Source organism: Balaenoptera borealis (genome assembly GCF_965194805.1).
Source record: "Balaenoptera borealis genome assembly, chromosome: 19".
NCBI classification, from domain to species: domain Eukaryota; kingdom Metazoa; phylum Chordata; class Mammalia; order Artiodactyla; family Balaenopteridae; genus Balaenoptera; species Balaenoptera borealis.
Genome location: NC_138878.1, coordinates 67,108,667 through 67,128,095, shown reverse-complemented (window position 1 = coordinate 67,128,095; position 19,429 = coordinate 67,108,667). Strand labels below are relative to the sequence as shown.

The window sequence follows — 19,429 nt, the reverse complement described above, 5'->3', positions numbered from 1 at the left end:
TTTGGTAACTAATTTTAAAACATTATGTCGAAATACTTGTAGATTATGAAGGAGAATGCAGAATCAGCAAAAATGTTTTAAAGGCGTTGTCAAGGAGTTTCCTGTTATGAGATGACATTTTTCGGCTAAGGCCTCTAGTACTACAACTTTGGTTTGTGAAAGCATGAGAAGCTCTGAACTTCACCCATCCCGGGACAGCGTGTTCCAGTATGGTCGGAAGTCCAATGTCCTGGTTGCCGATCAGGCCCTGTTATACCTGGTCTGTGAATGAGGAAAGCATCCCTATCCAAGGTGGTACATTTGTCCTTGACCCAGGCCCACAGTCCAGAGACCTTGTCTCTTGATTTCTCGTAGAACATGTACTCTTGTGTCTCACTTCCTGAAACATTTTTTTGAGATCTGTGCACATGCATGTTGCTGCATGTCTGAAGGATGTCTTTTTCTCTAAATTAATTTAGAAATGTAATTTAAACCCAGTAAGAATACCAGTACTGTTTTTCCATTGGAAATAGACAAGTTGATGCTAAAGTTCAAATGAAAAAATAAACATGCAAAAATAGCTAAGAATACTCTGAGAAAAGAAAGCTATGGTGTATGCTAACCTGATCAGATATTAAAGCATTCTAAAAACTTCTATAATTATACCTGCTGTATGGTATTGGCTCATGAATTGTCAGGTGGAAGAGACTAGAAAGTCCAGAAATATCAAATATAGAGGGAAATCTACTCTGTAGTAAAGGTGGCAAATCATTGGGATAAAAATGAACTTTTTAATAAATAACCTTGTGGAATAATTGGACAGTCAGTTGGAAAAAGATAAAATTGTATTTTATACAACTATTATAATAATAATTATTATTATAATTATAATATTTATAAAATATTATTGTTGTATTATTGTATAATTATTATACAGTTACTATACAATTTTATACATACCTCACATCATGCAAAAGAATAAACTCCAAATTGATCAGAGTTCTAAATTAAACCATGCAAATAGCAGACATGTACAGAGGTGAATTCTATTATAACCTGGATATGTGGAAATACTTTCTAATTTCGACTTAAAAATCCAGACTTAATAAAAGACTGCTGCACTTGGAACATAAAACTAAAGCACTTATGTAAGGCAAAATACACCACGAACAAAGGCAAAAGACAGATGGCAAAATCTTTACAACTTTATAAATCTCAAATAAGGAGCTAATATTCCTAATATATAAAGACAGAAAGCCAGAAAATGCAAGCAATCTCTGAACTCAACTTAGTAGATTGTTTTTCCTAATAGCTTTGGTGTAGTGATTTCGAAACTGTTTTATGTGCATCATAGGATTAAGCAAATGAATAAATATATAGATTTGTTGGGAGCCAGTGTTTTACTGTGGGAAAAGAGAGATATAAATAAAGGATAATGGAAGGTAAGGAAGAACCCTGTGATGTTGGGTTGGTGTGAACTCATGATTAAAAGTGTGTCTGTGTACCTCACCCAGATCAGTGTTAACACCCATAGTGAGGGCATGCTGATATCATTTAGTTTTGTTAACATGTGGTGGAAATGACAGTTTACCTCTATGGTCTTCCTCCCCAAAATGCATATCCCCACTTTGATGACAGAACATCAGACAAATGCCAGTTCAGGGACATTAGACAAAATATCTGACCCAAACTCCTCAAAACTGTGAAGGTCATTGAAAACGAGGAAAGTCTGAGAAACCGTTACAACTAAAAGAAGCCTAAGGGGACACAACCACACTAAAAATAATGTTTCCTGAATGAGATCCTGGAACAGAAAACGGACATTAGATAAAAACTAAGAAAAAATAAAGTGTGGACTTTAGTTAATAATAATGTATCAAGGTTGGTTCATTGTTAAACAAAAAATAGACTAATGATAGGGGAAACTGGGTGCAGAGTATGTGGGAACCCTCTGTACTATCTTTGCAGTTTTTCTGTAAATCAAAAACTTCTAAAATAAAGTTTTTTTAAATTAATTAGTCTTACTATTACTTTAAGAAAAAGCATTTATGTGCTTATGTATTTTCTACTTTTCTATTTGGTGAATGGGCCTGGAAGCAATGATGCCTCAGTAGCAATAAGCAGACCTTGGTCTTTAAATACAATTCTCTAATAAAAGGAGCCAAAGCTTCTTGGGGTAATGTCTGATTCCAGGACGATGGCAGGGAAAGTACAAGATGAGTATGGAATATCTTCTTGTGCCAAAAAGTAGGGAGATGCTCAAAAAATATCACAGAGGATTCCCTGCTCACAACTGTGATGGTGTGATAGTACTAAACTAGGTAACATGTAGGAAACAAGTCTTTTCAGATATTGGACAACTGGTAGTGCAAGACTTTGGTCCCCAAGAGAGGGAAGAATAAATGAGTTCCTACAGCTGCAGTGGCTTTCTCCCTGGAGGCATATTCCAGACAATGCAGGAAGGAGGAACGCAAGCAGAGCACAACAGATTTGCTAAAGTGAGACAAACAACAGAACTTGGGGAAACTGAAGTAACTGGAATTTGCCGAGCAGAGTGTGGAAGAGGAAGGAAGAGGAAGGAGGGAAATACTCTGAGAAAGAGCTCCAGAAGTATGCATAGGAGTCTCCCTGAGTTTTTGGCTGAAAACTAAGCTGCACATAGATCTGTTTAAAGTGAAATTCTAGAACACGCAAAACTGTAGGGACAGAAAGTAGATCAGTGGTTGCTTTGGTCCAGGGGTCCAGGGAAAGTCAGAAAAGGAATAGAAGGGGAATTTTGGGGATGATGGAAACCTTCCATTTCTTTATTGAGGTGATGATTACATGGATGTATATGTTTGTCAAAGCTCTTTGAAGTATATTCTTCAGGATTCAGCTTGAAGAGGGCTTCTGTGGGCAAAACTGGGGCAATTTAAGCATCAGTATAATTAGAGTTGCAGTATTGCTCAAAATATTTCATATGTCCATACTAAAATAAATGATGAATGAATGAGATGAGAAAGAACTTACAGAATTCCAACTAGTAAATGTAGAAGGAATGATAGAGTTAGAAAATATCTTTCAACCATCATGGTAGTAATTGATTCAGGCAGAAATTGATTAGAAATCCGTTGCTAAAGATTGATGATGAACAGGATATCTTTGTAGTCTCAAATTATCTCCCCACAGATAACTTGCTACAAAAACAAAAATACTTTAGCGTGATCACAGTTAATCAAATGATTTGAATTTGCAACTGTCTTCTGGACTGTAGGTTCTCGAGGTGTGAAATTCAAACTTGCTGTGCTCAGTCACTTCTTGCTTTAATATAGTAACCAGATCTTGTCTCTAAGATGTTGATGTTTTGTTTGTCATGAACTTTTTACATTGAGCTTTATTTTAAAAAATATTTCATTGATCTATCATGTTTTTTGATTTCTGGGTTTTTTTTTTTTTTGGTGCCCCATTAAACGTTGTGCTTGAAGGAGTGCTTCACTCACTCTAGTTGTGGCCTTGGCTTAAGCATGTTTGGGGGGGTGGTGAGGAAAGGAAGGATGGAAGAACAGATGCGCTGTGGCATCTAAACTCTACCCTATTCTCAGGTTCCTGTCCCTTCTGTTCTTCGAGATAAGTTGTTTTCTTCTCACCTCTTTGAAAGACTCCTTGGCCTTTGAAAAGCTGTCTGATTCCAACAGTCCCAAACTAATCATTCTAAAAGCTGCGCTTTGTGCTTCACATATACTGACAGTGTAAAACAGATACTATTTTCCTCATTTTGACTATGAAGTAAAGGGAGATGGACAAAGGTTAAATGACTTGCTAAAGGACACAGAGCTGGTGGAGTGGAGGAGTTGGTATTTCCACAAAACCAGACCTTAGTACCTGTGGGTGGGGGAGATGCTGCCTCTGCCTTCTGAGTGATGAGTGAGCCAGTGTGGTGGAACCTTGGAGAAAGCATCTTCAGAGACAGAAGACATTTGCTTCATGATGTCACAGAAGCCATGAGGCCTCTTGGAAACAGAACCAAAGAGACTGGAGCCCTGGACTCTGGGCTGGGACCTGAGGGAGACAGAGTGTGAAGGTGCCCAGAGGAGAAAGTCACTGGGCCATTCAGGCTTGTGCTGATTATTCTAAGAAATAACCACAAAAGATAGGTTTCATATCAGGGCTTCTGGTCAGTCCTGTAGGGTAGGTCAGCTGGGATTCCTGAGGCTGTGAGTGTCAGGCAGCTGGATGACCCAACTGGGAACAAATCTGAATGGAACCACAAAGCCATAACAAGGCTGAAGGTGAGGAGCCCCAGGCACCCAAGTGGGGACAGGTTGTGGCCGGCCAGTATAACAGACCAGAGTCTTAACCTCTGTGGAGGTAAGATTGGGCGTTTGGTTTGGAATGTGATAGTTTGAAATATCTGTTAGGTATATAAGTAGAAATATTGACCATGACTTCAGGAGAGATGTCTGGACTGAAATCTTAAATTGAGAAATATTTTTATCGGGTAGCTATTTTGTATTCTGTTACATACTGAGGCATATCAGTTTTTCCCTTTCTACCTTTTATTTTGCTCAAAAGTTGTTTTCCTACTCCTAAATTATAAATGTCCATCTTTATTTTTCTGTAGAACTTTATAGGAATATTTACAATGCATTTATTTCCATCTGTTTGGAATTTGTTATGCTGTAAAGTGTGATGAATCAAATGCTATCTGTAAAATCTGTACTTTGAAGATTTATTAAAGTTTTCTTCATGAGTAATTATCAACGATTAATTGTAAATATTACATGGTTATTTTAAAAGAATGACTAAAATTTTTCTTATAGTTCTTCTTTATCTCTTTTTCTTAATTTTAATACTCCTGTTATATTTTGGGTCATTTGGATTTATTTTTTATTCTCTGATGTGGTCTTTCATAGTTTTAATTTATTTGATTTCTGTATTAGTTACCTATTGTTGTATGTCAAATTACCCCAGAACTTAATGGCTTAAACAACAGTCAACATTTATAATCTCCCACAGTGTCTGTGAGTCAGGAATTTGGGAGCAGCTTAGCTGGCTGTAGTCAGGATGTCATTTAGAGCTTCAGTCAACTAAAGGCTGAACTGGGACCAGAATATCTGCTTCCAGGTGTCTCACTCATGTGGCTGGTAAGTTGGTGCTGGCTTTGGGCAAAAGGCCCTAGTTCCGGGAATTGCCTGGCAGTCCAGTGGTTAGGACTCCACACTTTCACTGCCAAGGATGCAGGTTCAATCCCTTGTCAAAAAAAGGCCCCAGTTCTACTCCATGTGGGTCTCTCCATAGCGCTAAGTGTCTTTATGACATGGTGGCTAGATCACCCCTAGAATGAGTGATCCAGGAGCTGCAATGACTTTTATGACCAAGTGTTGACGAAAAAATTAACGGTTGATCTAAGAAAGAAATGGAAAATTTTATTCAAGCCAACCTGAGGATTATAACTGGGGAGACACTCTTTCAGAAAGCTCTGAGGACTGTTCCACCCGTTAGAGGTCAAAGCACAGTTACATAATTTTTTTGAGACAAAAGGTTATATGTATTATACGTGTCATTTTATCAAATGACATTGACTGCTTACACAATCCAGATCTACACGTACAAAGCAAGTCATCAGTCATGGGTCATCATGCCCCTTATAAGACTGAGAAGGAAGGCTCTCTCCTAAGGAGTTGTGACCCTTTATGAGATAAGAAGGAAGGTTATCTCCTAAGGAGGTCTGGTTAATGCAGATGCACAATTCACAATAAAGGGGAGGGAGGAAGCCCAAATGGGCAAAGGAAAATTTTGTTTTTAAATTTTTCTTGGCTTGCCATGAAACGTGAATTTTTATTTCATCGGAAGTCACACACCACCATACTTTGTTGGTCACGTAGACCAGTTCTGACTGAGTCAGTATGGGCAGAGACTACACAAGGGTATGAATACTAGGAGGCAGGTATCATTGAGGGCCATTTGGGAGGCTGACTACCACAGTTTCTTTCAAGTGTTGACCTAAAAATGTACAACATGAGAGTTGTGAGTTTAAGTTTTATTCAGTCTTAACTGAAGTGGATAGCCCGAGAGACACTCAGTAGCTCTGAGTGAACTCAGAGCTCCCAAGAGGTGTAGAGGAGGAGCCCCGGTATATGTATGACTTTGAGGGGCTAGGATATACATGCAGTCAAGTATACATCCTGGTAAAAGATTACTGCTAATCACGAAGAACAGATATCTCACGTAAATGATTTCAGTGCTTTTCTATGTATGGGAAGATGCAAGAGTCTGGGGTCATTGAAATGCTTCCTGAGATATGCATCTTAACTGTCTTAAGGGCCTGTTTTGCTAAAGCACCGAGTGTCTCATACTGGTTTTTCATCCTCATTTCTCCTCGGGGTGCACTGTTGGTGGGTGACTGCAATGGGTTGAGACTTAACCCTTGTGTAACTGGATGATGAGCGATACTCTTTGTTCCTTTTTTGTTCACACAAGAGTACATGAATGTCTTAATGCCTCTCCATTCTATCAGATCCACAGCTGCCTTGTCAACCACTTCCCAAGAGATCACCCTGTACACTCTCTTGTGCCAAAATACATGCATAGTAACTCTAGCTCTCCTCTTCTATAAACCCTCAGCTACATTCGTGGTTTTGCTATATTCTTTCTCTCCATGATGGGACCTGCCATTATCACATGAATGAAATCAGCTGTGGGGAGGCCATGTCTTACAGGGAATGTTTCTGGAACAAGGAATGGAAGAAACAACAGAGTGGATTCTAACCCTATCTTAGCTACTCCCTCCCTGTATGACCATGACCATGTACACCTCCCATAACTTTTCTGACATACAATCTCTATAAAGAAGGAAACAAAACTGGGGGGGGGTTTTGGTTTGTATACTTTTGTTGTGTTTTTCTTTTTCATTAATAGCAGTTACTCAGAATTAACCCTGTGTTTTGCTGTTATTACTGACAACACTATATACGGTTCTTAGATTGCATCTCTCTCGCTGGTAGAAAATTCAAACATAGTTTCAGTATTTCAGTATTTTAATATTTTAAATATATATTTATTTGTAAAGAAAGTTTTATGGGTAATACAAATTTGAGTCCTCTAATTATTTGAGAAGGTCTTTAATTTCCTTCAAATTTTCAAGTATTTTACCTGATCTTTTTTCATCTTTGGCTATTGTCTTCATAGCTTCTGTTGTTATCTTTACATATAAGTCTATTCAGTCTATGATTATATGACCTTATTTCACAGGACTGTGTTTGTGTTTAAACCAGACTTACGGAGTTGTGCAACTAAACCACCTGGCACCTCTGTCCACTTATACTAGAAACCTAGGTGGTATCCTTGACTCTTACCTCTCATTACCCTCTCTTCATCCAATCAGATGCCAAAGCCTACTGAGTCTACCTTCTAGATAAATATAGTGTTTTTTTTCCCTAGTGAGTAGATTTTATTTGCTCAGTCCTATAGATTGAATGCCCCCCCCACCCCTGCCCAAATTCAAAAGTTGAAAGCCAGTCCTCAATATTATGGTATTTGGAGGTGGGGCCTTTGGGAGGTGATTAGGTAACGAGGGTGGAACCCTCATGAATGTGATTAGTGCCCTTAAAAAGGAGGCCCCTAAAGCTCCCTCACCCCTTCCATCATGTGAGGTTACTGTGAGAAGATGGCCGTCTATGAACCAGGAAGCTGGCCCTTACCACCTACCCAATGAGCCTCTCCCAGCTGGATGTTCATCTGTACCCTTTATCGTACCCTTTTATAATAAATGGGTAAACGGTAAGTAAACTGTTTTCCTGAGTTCTGTGAGCCACTGTAGGAAATTAATCAAACTTGAGGAGAAGAGTCATGGAACCTCCAATTTATAGCTGATTGGTCAGAAACACAGGTGACAACTGGGGTTTGTGATTGGCAGTCTCATGGGACTGAACCCTTAATCTCTGGGGTTTGATGCTATCTCCAGGTAGATAGGGTCGGAATTGAGTTAAGTTTCTAGGACACCCAGCTGGTGTTGCAGAATTGCTTGGTGTGTGTGTGTGTGGGGGGGGGGTGCACCCTCACACATCTGTTGTCAGAAGTGTAGTGGAGTGTTCTTAGAAGAAAGACACACAGGAGTGTAGGTTTTCTTTTCAACAACCTAACAAAACATGTAAGATGTATTTAAAGCAGGGCTAAGAGGGAAATTTGGAGCACTAAATGCTTACATTAGAAATAAGGAAAGGTCTTAATATTCTAAGTTCCTACATCAAGAAACTAGAAGAGCAAAAATAAACCCAAACCAAGCAGAAAGAAAGAAAGAAAAGAAAGGGTTTTTTTTTGTAGATATATGATAAACTTTTCCTAAAACTTACATGGAAAGGCACAGGCTCTAAAATAGCTAAACAATCTTGACAAAGAATAGTGGGAGAACTCAACCCAATATCAGTGCTTAACTGTATTGCTACAGTAATCAATACACACATAGGTCAATGGAACAGAATAGAGAAACCAGAAGTAAACCCTCACTGTACGCTGAACTTATTTTAACAATTTTATTGAAAATATAATTCACATACCATGAAGTTCACCTATTCAAAGTATACAATTCAATGGTATTTCAGTATATTCACAGGGTTATGTAACTATCACAATTAAATTTAAAACATTTTCATCACCACAAAAAAGAAACCCTCTATCTATCAGTGCTCATTCTTCATCTCCTCCCATCAGCCCAAAGCAACCACTAATTTACTTTCTGTCTCTGAAATTTGCCTATTCTGGATATTTCAGATAAACGGACTCATACAATATGTAGTCTTTTGTGACTGGCTTCTTTCACATAGTGTGATGTTCAAGGTTCATCCACGTAATGTGTGTATCAGTACTTCATTACTTTTATTACTTTCGATGGCTGAATAATATGGGCATTTGGGTTGTTTCCACTCTGGCTATTATGAATAGTGCTTCTATGAACAATTTGTGTACTAGTTTTTGCATGCATGTATGTTTTCATTTTTCTTAGGTATACACCTAGGACTGAAATTGCTGGTTCATATAGTAACTCTATATCTTTACCTTTTTAAGGAACTTCTGGAATGTTTTTCCAAGGCAGCTGCTTCATTTTAAATTCCCATTAACAATGTATGAGGGGTTCAATTTCTCCACATCCTCACCAACACTTGTTATCTGACTTTTTGATTCTAGCTATCTTAATGGGTGTGAAGTGGTAAGTCATTTTGGTTTTGATTTGCATTTCCCCAAGGACTGATGATGCTGAGCATCTTTTTATGTGCTTTTGGACCTTTTGTTTATCTTCTTTGGAGAAATGTCTTTTCAAATCCTTTGCCCATTTTTAAATTGTGTTAATTGTATTTTTATTAGTTACTTGTTAAGTATTCTTTACATATTCTGGATACAAGTCCTTGTCAGAACTGAATTTTTGATAAAGCTGCAAAAGCAATTTAATGGAGGAAGAACAGCATTTTCAACAAATAACGCCGGAGCCATTAGACATCCATAGCCACATAAAAAAGAGAACTTTGACCTCACACCTCTTACAAACCTTAAAATACAGACTTAAATTTGCTCCAGTACTAACCCATGAAAAAATGTATCTTCATTGTTACAGTGAGGGAAAAATAAATGGTTCCTTCTGTCTCAGATTCCATATTCTATCTCTAATACTCAAGATTATGTACTTAGATTATTACATTAAATTTAGATATGCTAGGCAGACATCTGCTTGCTAATTATCGACTTGAAAATGATACAAGTGTTTTTTATGCAAGTCACAGTAGATTTTGATACAAGCTTTGTAGAGGGTTCTGTCAACAGAAGGAGCTTAAAAGGTAATGGTTGGAAACGAAAAATGTTATCACCTATCTTCTTCAGGCTAAAGATGCCCAATTTCTTCATACATTTGTGAAATGTGGAAAAGGCTGCAAAAACCTGGACGTTTACTGATATGTCTTAACTTGCATAATGTTTGCACGGTTTCAGAAAGCAAGAGGTAAGGTATCAGTCATAATTTCAATACTAAAACACAAAACCATCTAGTTTTTGTGGATTGTGTACCTTTTACTTTTTTATACATAGGAACAGTTTTCCAATTTTGCAATCTTAGTGTAATTGTAACAGCTCTGTTCCTCCTCAAAACAAAACTTAACCTAAGAAATATTTCTACAGGTTGCTTCATCATCACACGATTATTTTTATGTTGTATAGTTTCAAACAGATGTAGTTATTTATTTACTTCTCTATTTTTAGCCATACTGTTTATATTCAACATTTTATTACTATGTACAATGTTTCAGTAGCTTTGTGAATATAACATTTGCATTTTTACATTTCCTCAATATAAAAATTACCAGCTTATTTAATGCTTTTTGTCATTGGTTACTTTGGTGAGACAAGTTACATTGAAGCTCTGCATCTTATAACGCAATTTCTAAAGAGGTGAGGCATCAATGTGGGTTAGGACTAGAGATGGGAGTTTATGACGTATTTTCAGACATAGGTTGAATAGGAACCAGAGGGTGTAACAAAGAACTAAGAACTGAAAGAATGATCTTTATACTCTGTTTTGCTTTTCTTTATAACGCGTATAAATTCCCAGTATATATTAGTACCTTTTTTTTCCTATTAAATTTCTCCCATAATAGAATGTCAGCTCCACGGGTGGGGATTTTTGCACGTTCACAGTTGCGTCCCCAGCACCTACAACAGTGCTTGGCACACAGTAGGCGCTCAATAAGTGGCGAATGAAAAGATAGGGAGGACAGAAGAAACAGAAAAAGAGCAAAGAAACAAATCCCGAGCACCTTATCTCTTAACTACGCCCGCATCCTCCCGGGATCCGCCCCCCCTCCGGCGGGCCCCAGCCCTCACACCCAGCCCCGCCAGCTGCGTTTTTCCAGCACCGGGCCAGGAGCCCCACCTGCTGCGCCCAGGCGCGGGCCCGACCACCGCGCATGCGCATCACAGCCGCGTCCGCTACTCCCGGCCGACGCGTGCACCGAGTCTGGACGCCTCCGCGACGTGAGCAAGCTGCACCTGCGCAGTTCGAGCAGGCCGATCCAGGTCCGGGCTGGATTCGGTGGCGGGGGCGGTGGGTCCGATGGCCTGAGAGGGCTGGGCGGGTGCGAGTTCTGGGTCGCAAGGACGAGGGATGAAGGAGCGTGGCAGAGACGACGCGAAAGGGACGAGGCAGGAAGCAGCCGTCGTCCCGGCGCCCGCGGCGAGTAGTCCCAGGATGCTCCGCGCCGCACCGCGCCTGGCCCCGGACTCCGTTTCCCAGCAGCCACTGCGGCTGGCGCCGACAGCCTGCCTGAGCGCTTTGGCCCCTTTGTGAGTCCGCCCGTCGGGCCAGAGATCGAGTCCACGCCCCGGCCGCAGGGCGCTCGGCTCCCCGTCTCCGCGAACGGTGCGGAACGAAGTGCCGACTCTCGGGGAGAAGGCGGTGAGGAGCCCGGGGTGGGTGCGCGCGCCTGGGCAGGCCTGCCGGGCGGGAGCGGGCGTGTGAGGGGGCCTGTGACGGTGGGAGCCTGGGTCCGCTGTGTGTGACGGTGTTTGAACAGAGTGAAACCGTGTGTGACAGTGTGTGAGGCTGTGTGGGACCGAGGGAGAATGTGTGACAGTGTTTGAGAATGTGACAGTGAAACCTGTGTGAACAGTGTGACTGTGTATGGGACCGTGTGTGACAGTGTCACTGTGTGTGTGACCTTGTGTATGGGGCGCTGTGCGACGGTGTGTGAACAGAATTTGAGAATGTGTGTGACAATTTTTGTAACAGTGAACGTGCAACTGTGTGTTCACGTGAGACTGCTTGAGATTGTGTGACCCTAGGGGTGTGTGACAGTATATGGCACCATGTGTCATCATGTCAGTGACTGTGTGACTCACTGCGAGGGGTGGGCAAGCTACAGCTCGGGAGCATGTCCACAGGCTGCCAGGGGAGCTGCCAGCATGAGGGATTGTGTGGTTTGTGTGGTGGCTGGGAGGCTGTGTGGATGCTTTGGGAGGCCAGTGTGCTCCAGGATTTGGGAGACTGTTGTAGCGGGAAGACCGAGATTGAGATGAAGGGGAAGAGATGGAGTTTACGGAGAGGAGAGAGGGAGAGGGGAAGAGAGCTGGAGAGGAGGAGAAAGCCTTGGGCCTGGACAGCAGAAGACTGAGCTGCTGGACCTTAGTCCTCTCTGGCACAGAAGGTCTTTCCGTCCCTCTCCTAGTGAGGAATCGAAGAGAAAAAAGGACGGGGAGACCTACTGTGTGCTACTTATGAAAGTAAATGATTTAATGATATTTATTGCACACAAAGGATGTCCAGGTACTGTGCTAAATGCTTGATGTGGATCATCTCATGACCCTCCCAACCATTGATAGATAGTAGGTACCACTCTGCTGAGGAGATTGAAGTTTGGAATAGAGGCTGCAGAGCCAGTTGAGTGGTGGATCAGATGTTCAAGCATTCTGATCCACAAACCTAGTTGTTCTTACCCCTAAGTTATGCTGCTTCTGAGATAATTTCTTTACTCTCCAAGGCAGTGAAGTTTAGTGGAAAATAATTAATGATTAAGGAGTTGTAGTGATTGTTTCTGCATATCCCTCCCCCCAGCCCCTTCTGAGGAAATTTCTTAGAAAAGTTGAGAGATTGGTTTTCAGGTGCATTTTGTTATAAGCCAGGACCAGAAGCAGGATGTCCTTTTTGGTCCAGTGTCCTCCAGACCACATGATCCCTCTAATGCCTACTCTGTGTAAAGATGCTTTCTCTGAAGCATTCACTTTGTAGTTTTATCTCTCATCTTTGTAGAAAGGGTGGGAACACATTTCCTTTCAATGTCATCATCTGGTGTAAAGACTAATGAGTCAGACCTGGATTCCAGTTGGGCTCAATTACTTAATTACCATGAAGCATTGGATAATTTCACTGATGAATAGCCTTCATGTGTGAAGGGGGAAATTATCCTTATTTGGCAGTGCCATTCTGAAGGATAAATACTGTTACTTCTTATAAATATAAATGAGGTATCTTAGGCACAGAAAGTTTATGTTGCATGTTGAGATCTAAAGCATGTGGGAGATTTAAGTGGAGTATAATCTATAAAAATATTGAATCACTATGTTGAACACCTGAAACTAATATAACACTATAAATCAACTATACTTCAAAAAATAAAGCACACAGGTGAAAGAATTATAAATTTAGATAGGAATGACCAATGCAGTGACACCTCGTATCTACTTCCGTGGTTGGGGAGAAGGGCACAGAGAAGGAAAGGAGAGTATCTAGGCTGGTGATGCTGGGAGCTGAGGGCAGGCCCAGCATTTCACGTTTTCTTTCTCCCTCTCCAGCTCTGTTTTCTCTGGACACTGCCCTTCTCCCAAAGAGAAGCCGGAAGGAGGAGGACAGAAGGGCTGTCCTAAATTCTTAAAGCCATGTCCGAGGTAAGGAAGCTTTTCTTCTCTCTTCTCTGAAATGCCTTGTTTTTCAGATTTTATATGAACATTTTGCTTTTCTTCTGAAATTTCCCATTCTAAAATTCCATTCATTCAGTGACCTGGTCCTCATGTTCTCCAGTCTAGTAAAAGGAGGTCCCCCAAAGCCCACTGAGCTTCCTTTTTTTTTTTTTCTCAGCCAGAATTTTCATCTTCATTCAAGAAACAGTTTAGCACTTCCCGTGGGTTAGGTGTTCTGTTGGGAGGTCTCAAGAGGCAAAAATACACTCCGTGGTGGAATCTGAAAGTCTTCCCTGTAGGGAAGTGAAGTGATTCACTGAGGTCAAGGTGGGTGTTCAGATGTGACCAACAGTTTAGAGCTTTTCCACAGACCTGGGTTTGAAAAGTAGACAAGGACTACTTGGGGAAGTCTTAGTTGTAGTATTGATACATGACAGGGTCGCTTGCTCAAGGTGATTTTGAGGAGTGGGACTTGTTGGGTCTTGAGTATTAAAGTGTGGGTCAGCTAGGGCAGGAGTGTTTTTCAGGCATTCTGCGGGCACTGAAGAGTAGGATTCCATGGGGGTAATGAGGTCCTGTTCTAGGGATATCCTGAGTTAGTAGCTGGTTACAGCTAGAATATTCTAGATCATGCAGTAAAGATTAGAGGAGTTAATATGGAAAAATAGCAGGGAATTTTTTGAAAAAGGAGAATAATAGGAGGGAGTATTGAATCTACATTAAAAAATGGCTATATACATCTGTAATAACAAATCGTAAATAACAAAAATAGTAAGTAGTATAGAATGAGAGCCAGAAGAAATAAATGAAAAAATCAGCATATAATGTCCAGAAACAAATGCAAATATAAATAAGAATAGAAAATATTTATTCATTCACTGAACATATAGTTATTTAAGACTTACTGTATATTAAGTGCTGGCAATACTGTGGTGAAAAAAATACTGTCTGTCTTCATGGAATTTAGTGTCTACTAGTTTGTTTATTACATAATAACGTAATGATGTTATTTTAAATCAGTGGAGAAGGACTGGAGTATTCATTTAGAAAAAAATTTTCTTCCTCATACTTTGAGGTTAAATACATTTTGTAGGTTAAATATAAAAAATAAAACCATACAAACTGCTACATCTTTTTATTTTCTTACATCTTAAGAAGATGACTCAGAAGCAGAAATCACCTAGAGAAGCACTGTGATGATTGATGATAAAAGTGCTCTATGTTTGCACTGCCCAATACAGTAGCAGCTAGCCACATGTGGCTGTGGAGCACTTGTCTGTAGTAGTGTGACTGAAGAACTGCATTTTTTTTTTTTTAATTTTTAAATGTTAATTGATTTAGATTTAAATAACCACATGTGGCTAGTAGCTAGTATATTAAACAGCAAAGATGTAGGTTCATAAAATGATAAAGCCAGGAAGAAAATTATGGGTGATCTTGTCTAAGACACTTGTTTTACAAACGAGGAAAAAGCCAAGGAAGGAAAGTGATGTATACACATCACTAGTTAGTGACTGTCAGATGTAGGAAGTTGTACTGTATATTGCGGGTCAGTAACACAGATGACGGTGAGAGATTTAAAGAGGGTGGTAGAAAATAATGAAGGACTCTAGGGAGCAGTGTGCTCAGTGTGATGGAGCACATCATTCACTCCTTTGCCCAGACACTTTGTTCGCTTCCCATTTTACTTGGAATGAAATCCAGTTTCCTTACCTGGGCCTATAAGGTCCTACACGATCCAGCTCCTGGCTACCCTAGACCTCATTTTCTACAAGTCTTTACTGCTCTCTGTTCTAGTCACACTGGTCAACTTGCTGTTCCCCAGATGTTCCAAGCTACTTTCTATTTCTGAACCTTTGCATTTGCTCTTCCCTCTTCTGTAATTCTCCCCTAGATAATGACATGGCTGGCTCTCCCACTTTATGTATTGATAGATTTTTGTTCAAAAATCACCTCTTTGTTAAGATTTACATTACTTTCTTTTTTTTTTAAAATAAATTTATTTATTTTTATTTATTTATTTTTGGCTGTGTTGGGTCTTCGTTGCTGCGTGCGGGCTTTCTCTAGTTGTGGCGAGCGGGGGCTACTCTTCATTGCGGTGCACGGGCTTCTCATTGCAGTGGCTTCTCTTGTTGCGGAGCATGGGCTCTAGGCGCACGGGCTTCAGTAGTTGTAGCATGCAGGCTCAGCAGTTGTGGCGTGCGGGCTCTAGAGCGCAGGCTGAGTAGTTGTGGCACACAGGCTGAGTTGCTCCACGGCATGTGGGATCTCCCCGAACCAGGGCTCGAACCCATGTCCCCTGCATTGGCAGGCGGATTCTTAACCACTGCACCACCAGGGAAGCCCTACATTACTTTATCTTACTTAGTTTATCTTACACAAACGCTCCTGTAACTTTCAGTTACCTTACCTTGTTTTTTGTCATAGTATTTAATAGTACGTGACACTGTATGACCATATGGGCTTTTTTGTTTTTTTTTAATTGGGGTATAGTTGCTTTACGATGTTGTGTTAGTTTCTCCTATACAGCAAAGTGAATCAGCTATATGTATACATGTATCCCCTCTTTTTTGGATTTCCTTCCCATTTAGGTAGCCACAGAGCACTGAGTAGAGGTCCCTGTGCTATACAGCAGGTTCTCATTAGTTATCTATTTTATACATATTAGTGTATATATGTGTGTGACCTTATGTTTAGTGTCTTTCTCCTCTGTTAGAATATTAACTCCACAAAGGGAGGGGCTATATTCTGTTCACCTTTGTATTCCCAACTCTTAGAACAAAATAGGTAGTAGGCATTAAGTAAATATTTGCCAAATTAATATATGAATCAACAAAGGAATGAATTTGTGAGACCAGGGCAGCAAGAGCCAGCAGGCAACCTCTTCTCTCCTGCCACTGAATTGGTAATGGAAGAAGGAGAAGGCAGAGGATATGATGTGTAGAACAGACAAAGCCCATCAGCCCAAATGCTCTTTCTGGGATGCCACCCCAGACCTCCTGAATCACAGTCTCTTGTGGTGCTCTAAAGATTATATTTAAAGTATGCCTCTTATAAACAGTATATAGTCTTTGTTTTTGTTTTTCCTCCCCTGTGCTCACAGCCAGGCACTCGGCCCAGTGTGCCTCCCAATCCCCTATGCCTCCCATGATCCCTTGTGCCTCCCCCCAAAAAAGGTTGGCTGGTTTTTAAAAATCCAGTCTGATAATCTTGGTCTTTTTAAATAAGTGTTTAGTACATTTTCATTTAATGTATTATTAATATATTTGTGTTTAAGTATACCATGCAATTTATTTTCTACTTATCCCATCTGTTCTTTCTTCATTTCTTTTTTGCCTTCTTTTGGATAAATCAGGTTTTTTCCTAGTTATCTTGTTAATTATACATTATTTTTATTATTCTTTTAGTGGCCACTCTAGGATATGTACCATTGCTTGTTATGTAATGATCTTCTTTCTTCTTTCTGTAATCTTCCTTCTATAATTGGTATTCTTGCCACTTTCTGAATAAGGTAAGTCCCCTATTATTAGTAGATATAATAATATCTTGGAACTAAACACACTTTGGGGGACTTAACCTTATTCAGTTTATAGTTAGTTTGGGGGCTCTTAATTTCTTCCTGTGTTTTGACGCTTCCATTTTCCTTTTATTTCCATTTCCTTCCATTTTCTTTCTATGTGAAGAACCTTTATTAGTATTTCTTTGACTACCAGTCAACACTTTACTCCCAGCCTGAATTATTTTTTCATTAGGTCCTATTCTGACTGGGTCAAAATAGTGTAATTTAAACTGTTTTCTGATGTTAAGTAAGTTTGGGAAATCCTAGTCTCAATGGAGAGAAAAACTTTTAGGAATATATTTTGAGAAAATAATTAGAGACCTTTGTAGCATCATAGTGAGAAATTAAGATTCATATAACTGAAAATAAGCAAGGGGATAGTAAATAAGATATGGCATATTTACATCATGTAATATTATCCATCTAACAAGTGATGTTATAAGAAAATGAATATGTATAGATAATCATAGACATGTCTGTATAAGGAAACATTTGAACAAATATATACTAACTAAATTTTGATTGCTTCTAGGGCGGGTGCCATGGTAGGTAGGTGCTGAGGGTTGAGGACTTCCAGTTTTTTACCTTAGAAAGGGAAAAATATTCACTGAGGGTAGAAATACCAGACTTTTCTGTTTTTGTTCTTTCAAGCCATCACCATATTTTATAAATGTTATTTATTTATTATTTTTTATTGACATTGATTTACAATGTTGTGTTAATTATTGCTGTACAGCAGAGTGATTATTTATACATATATACATTCTTTTTTTATCTTCTTTTCCATTATGGTTTATCATAGGATATTGAGTATAATTCTCTGTGCTATACAGTAAGACTTTGTTGTTTATCCATTCTATATACAAAGGCTTACATTTGCTAACCCCAACCTCCCACTCCATCCCTCCCCCAACTGCCTCCCCCTTGGTAACCCTCAGTCTGTTCTCTATGTCTGTGATTCTGTTTCTGTTTCATAGGTAGGTTCATTTGTGTCATATTTTAGATTCCACATATAAGTGATATCATATGGTATTTGTCTTTTTCTGAGTTACTTAGTATGATAATCTCTACTTGCATCCATGTTGCTGCAAATGGCATTATTTCATTCTTTTTTATGGCTGAGTAGTATTTCAGTGTATATATGTACCACATCTTTATCCATTCATCTGTCGATGGACATTTAGGTTGTTTCCATGTCTTGGCTATTGTGAATACTGCTGCTATGAACATAGGGGTGCATGTATCTTTTTGAATAATAGTTTTGTCCAGATATATGCCCAGTAGTGGGACTGCTGGATCATATGGTAATTCTATTTTTAGTTTTCTGAGGAACCTCCATACTGTTCTCCATAGTGGCTGCACCAACTTACATTCCCACCAACAGTGTAGGAGGGTTCCCTTTTCTCCACACCCTCTCCAGCATTTGTTTTGTAGACATTTTCATGATGGCCATTCTGACTGGTGTGAGGTGATACCTCATTGTAGTTTTGATTTGCATTTCTCTAATAATTAGCGATGTTAAGCATCTTTTCATGTGCCTATTAGCCATCTGTATTTCTTCTTTGGAGAAATGTCTAGGTCTTCTGCCCATTTTTCTGTTGGGTTGTTTGTTTTTTTGGGTTGTATGAGCTGTTTGTATAATTTGGAAATCAAGCCCTTGTTGGTCACATCATTTGCAAATATTTTCTCCCATTCTGTAGGTTGTCTTTCCATTTTGTTTATGGTTTCCTTTGCTGTGTAAAAGCATGTAGGTTTGATTAGATCCCATTTGTTTATTTTTGTTTTTACTTCTATTGCCATGGGACACTGACCTAAGAAAACATTGGTACAATTTATGTCAGAGATTGTTTTGCCTGTGTTCTCTTCTAAGAGTTTTATGGTGTCATGTCTTATGTTTAAGTCTTTAAGCCATTTTGAGTTTATTTTTGTGTGTGATGGGAGGGTGTGTTCTAACTTCATTGATTTACATGCAGCTGTCCAGATTTCCCAACACCACTTGTTGAAGAGAATGCCTTTTCCCCATTGTATATTCTTGCCTCCTCTGACAAAGATTAATTGACCATAGGTGTGTGGGTTTATTTCTGGGCTCTCTTCCGTTCCATTCATCCATATGTCTGTTTTAGTGCCAGTACCACACTGTTTTGATTACTCTAGCGTTCTAATATTGTCTGAACTCTGGAAGGGTTATGCCTTCTACTTTGTTCTTTTTCTTCAGGATTGCTGTGGCAATTCTGGGTCTTTTATGGATCCACATGAATTTTAGGGTTATTTTTTCTAGTTCTGTGAAAAATATCATGGGTAATTTGATAGGGATCACATTAAACCTGTAGATTGCTTTGGGTAGTATGACCATTTTAACAACATTAATTCTTCCAATCCAAAAGCATGGGATATCTTTCCATTTCTTTGAATCATCTCAGTTTCCTTTATCAGTGTTTTATAGTTCTCAGTGTATAAGTCTTTCATCTGCTTGGTGAG

At 39.6% G+C, this 19,429-nt stretch overlaps 1 protein-coding gene across 10 annotated transcripts in view; it reads left to right on the top strand.

The window, feature by feature from the left end:
- The window catches only part of ZNF583 (zinc finger protein 583), a 38,218-nt gene that overhangs the window by 339 nt on the left and 18,450 nt on the right, over positions 1-19,429 (top strand). Inside the window, exons 2-3 of one of the 10 annotated variants that reach the window (XM_082368110.1) lie at positions 43-11,395; positions 13,288-13,380. In XM_082368110.1, coding sequence (XP_082224236.1) covers positions 13,372-13,380 — 9 coding nt within the window. In that variant the 5' untranslated portion in view covers positions 43-11,395; positions 13,288-13,371. Of the gene's footprint in view, positions 1-42; positions 11,410-13,287; positions 13,381-19,429 lie in introns of those variants that run through there. The other 9 variants (XM_082368116.1, XM_082368117.1, XM_082368115.1 and 6 more) reach the window with 9 other exon arrangements.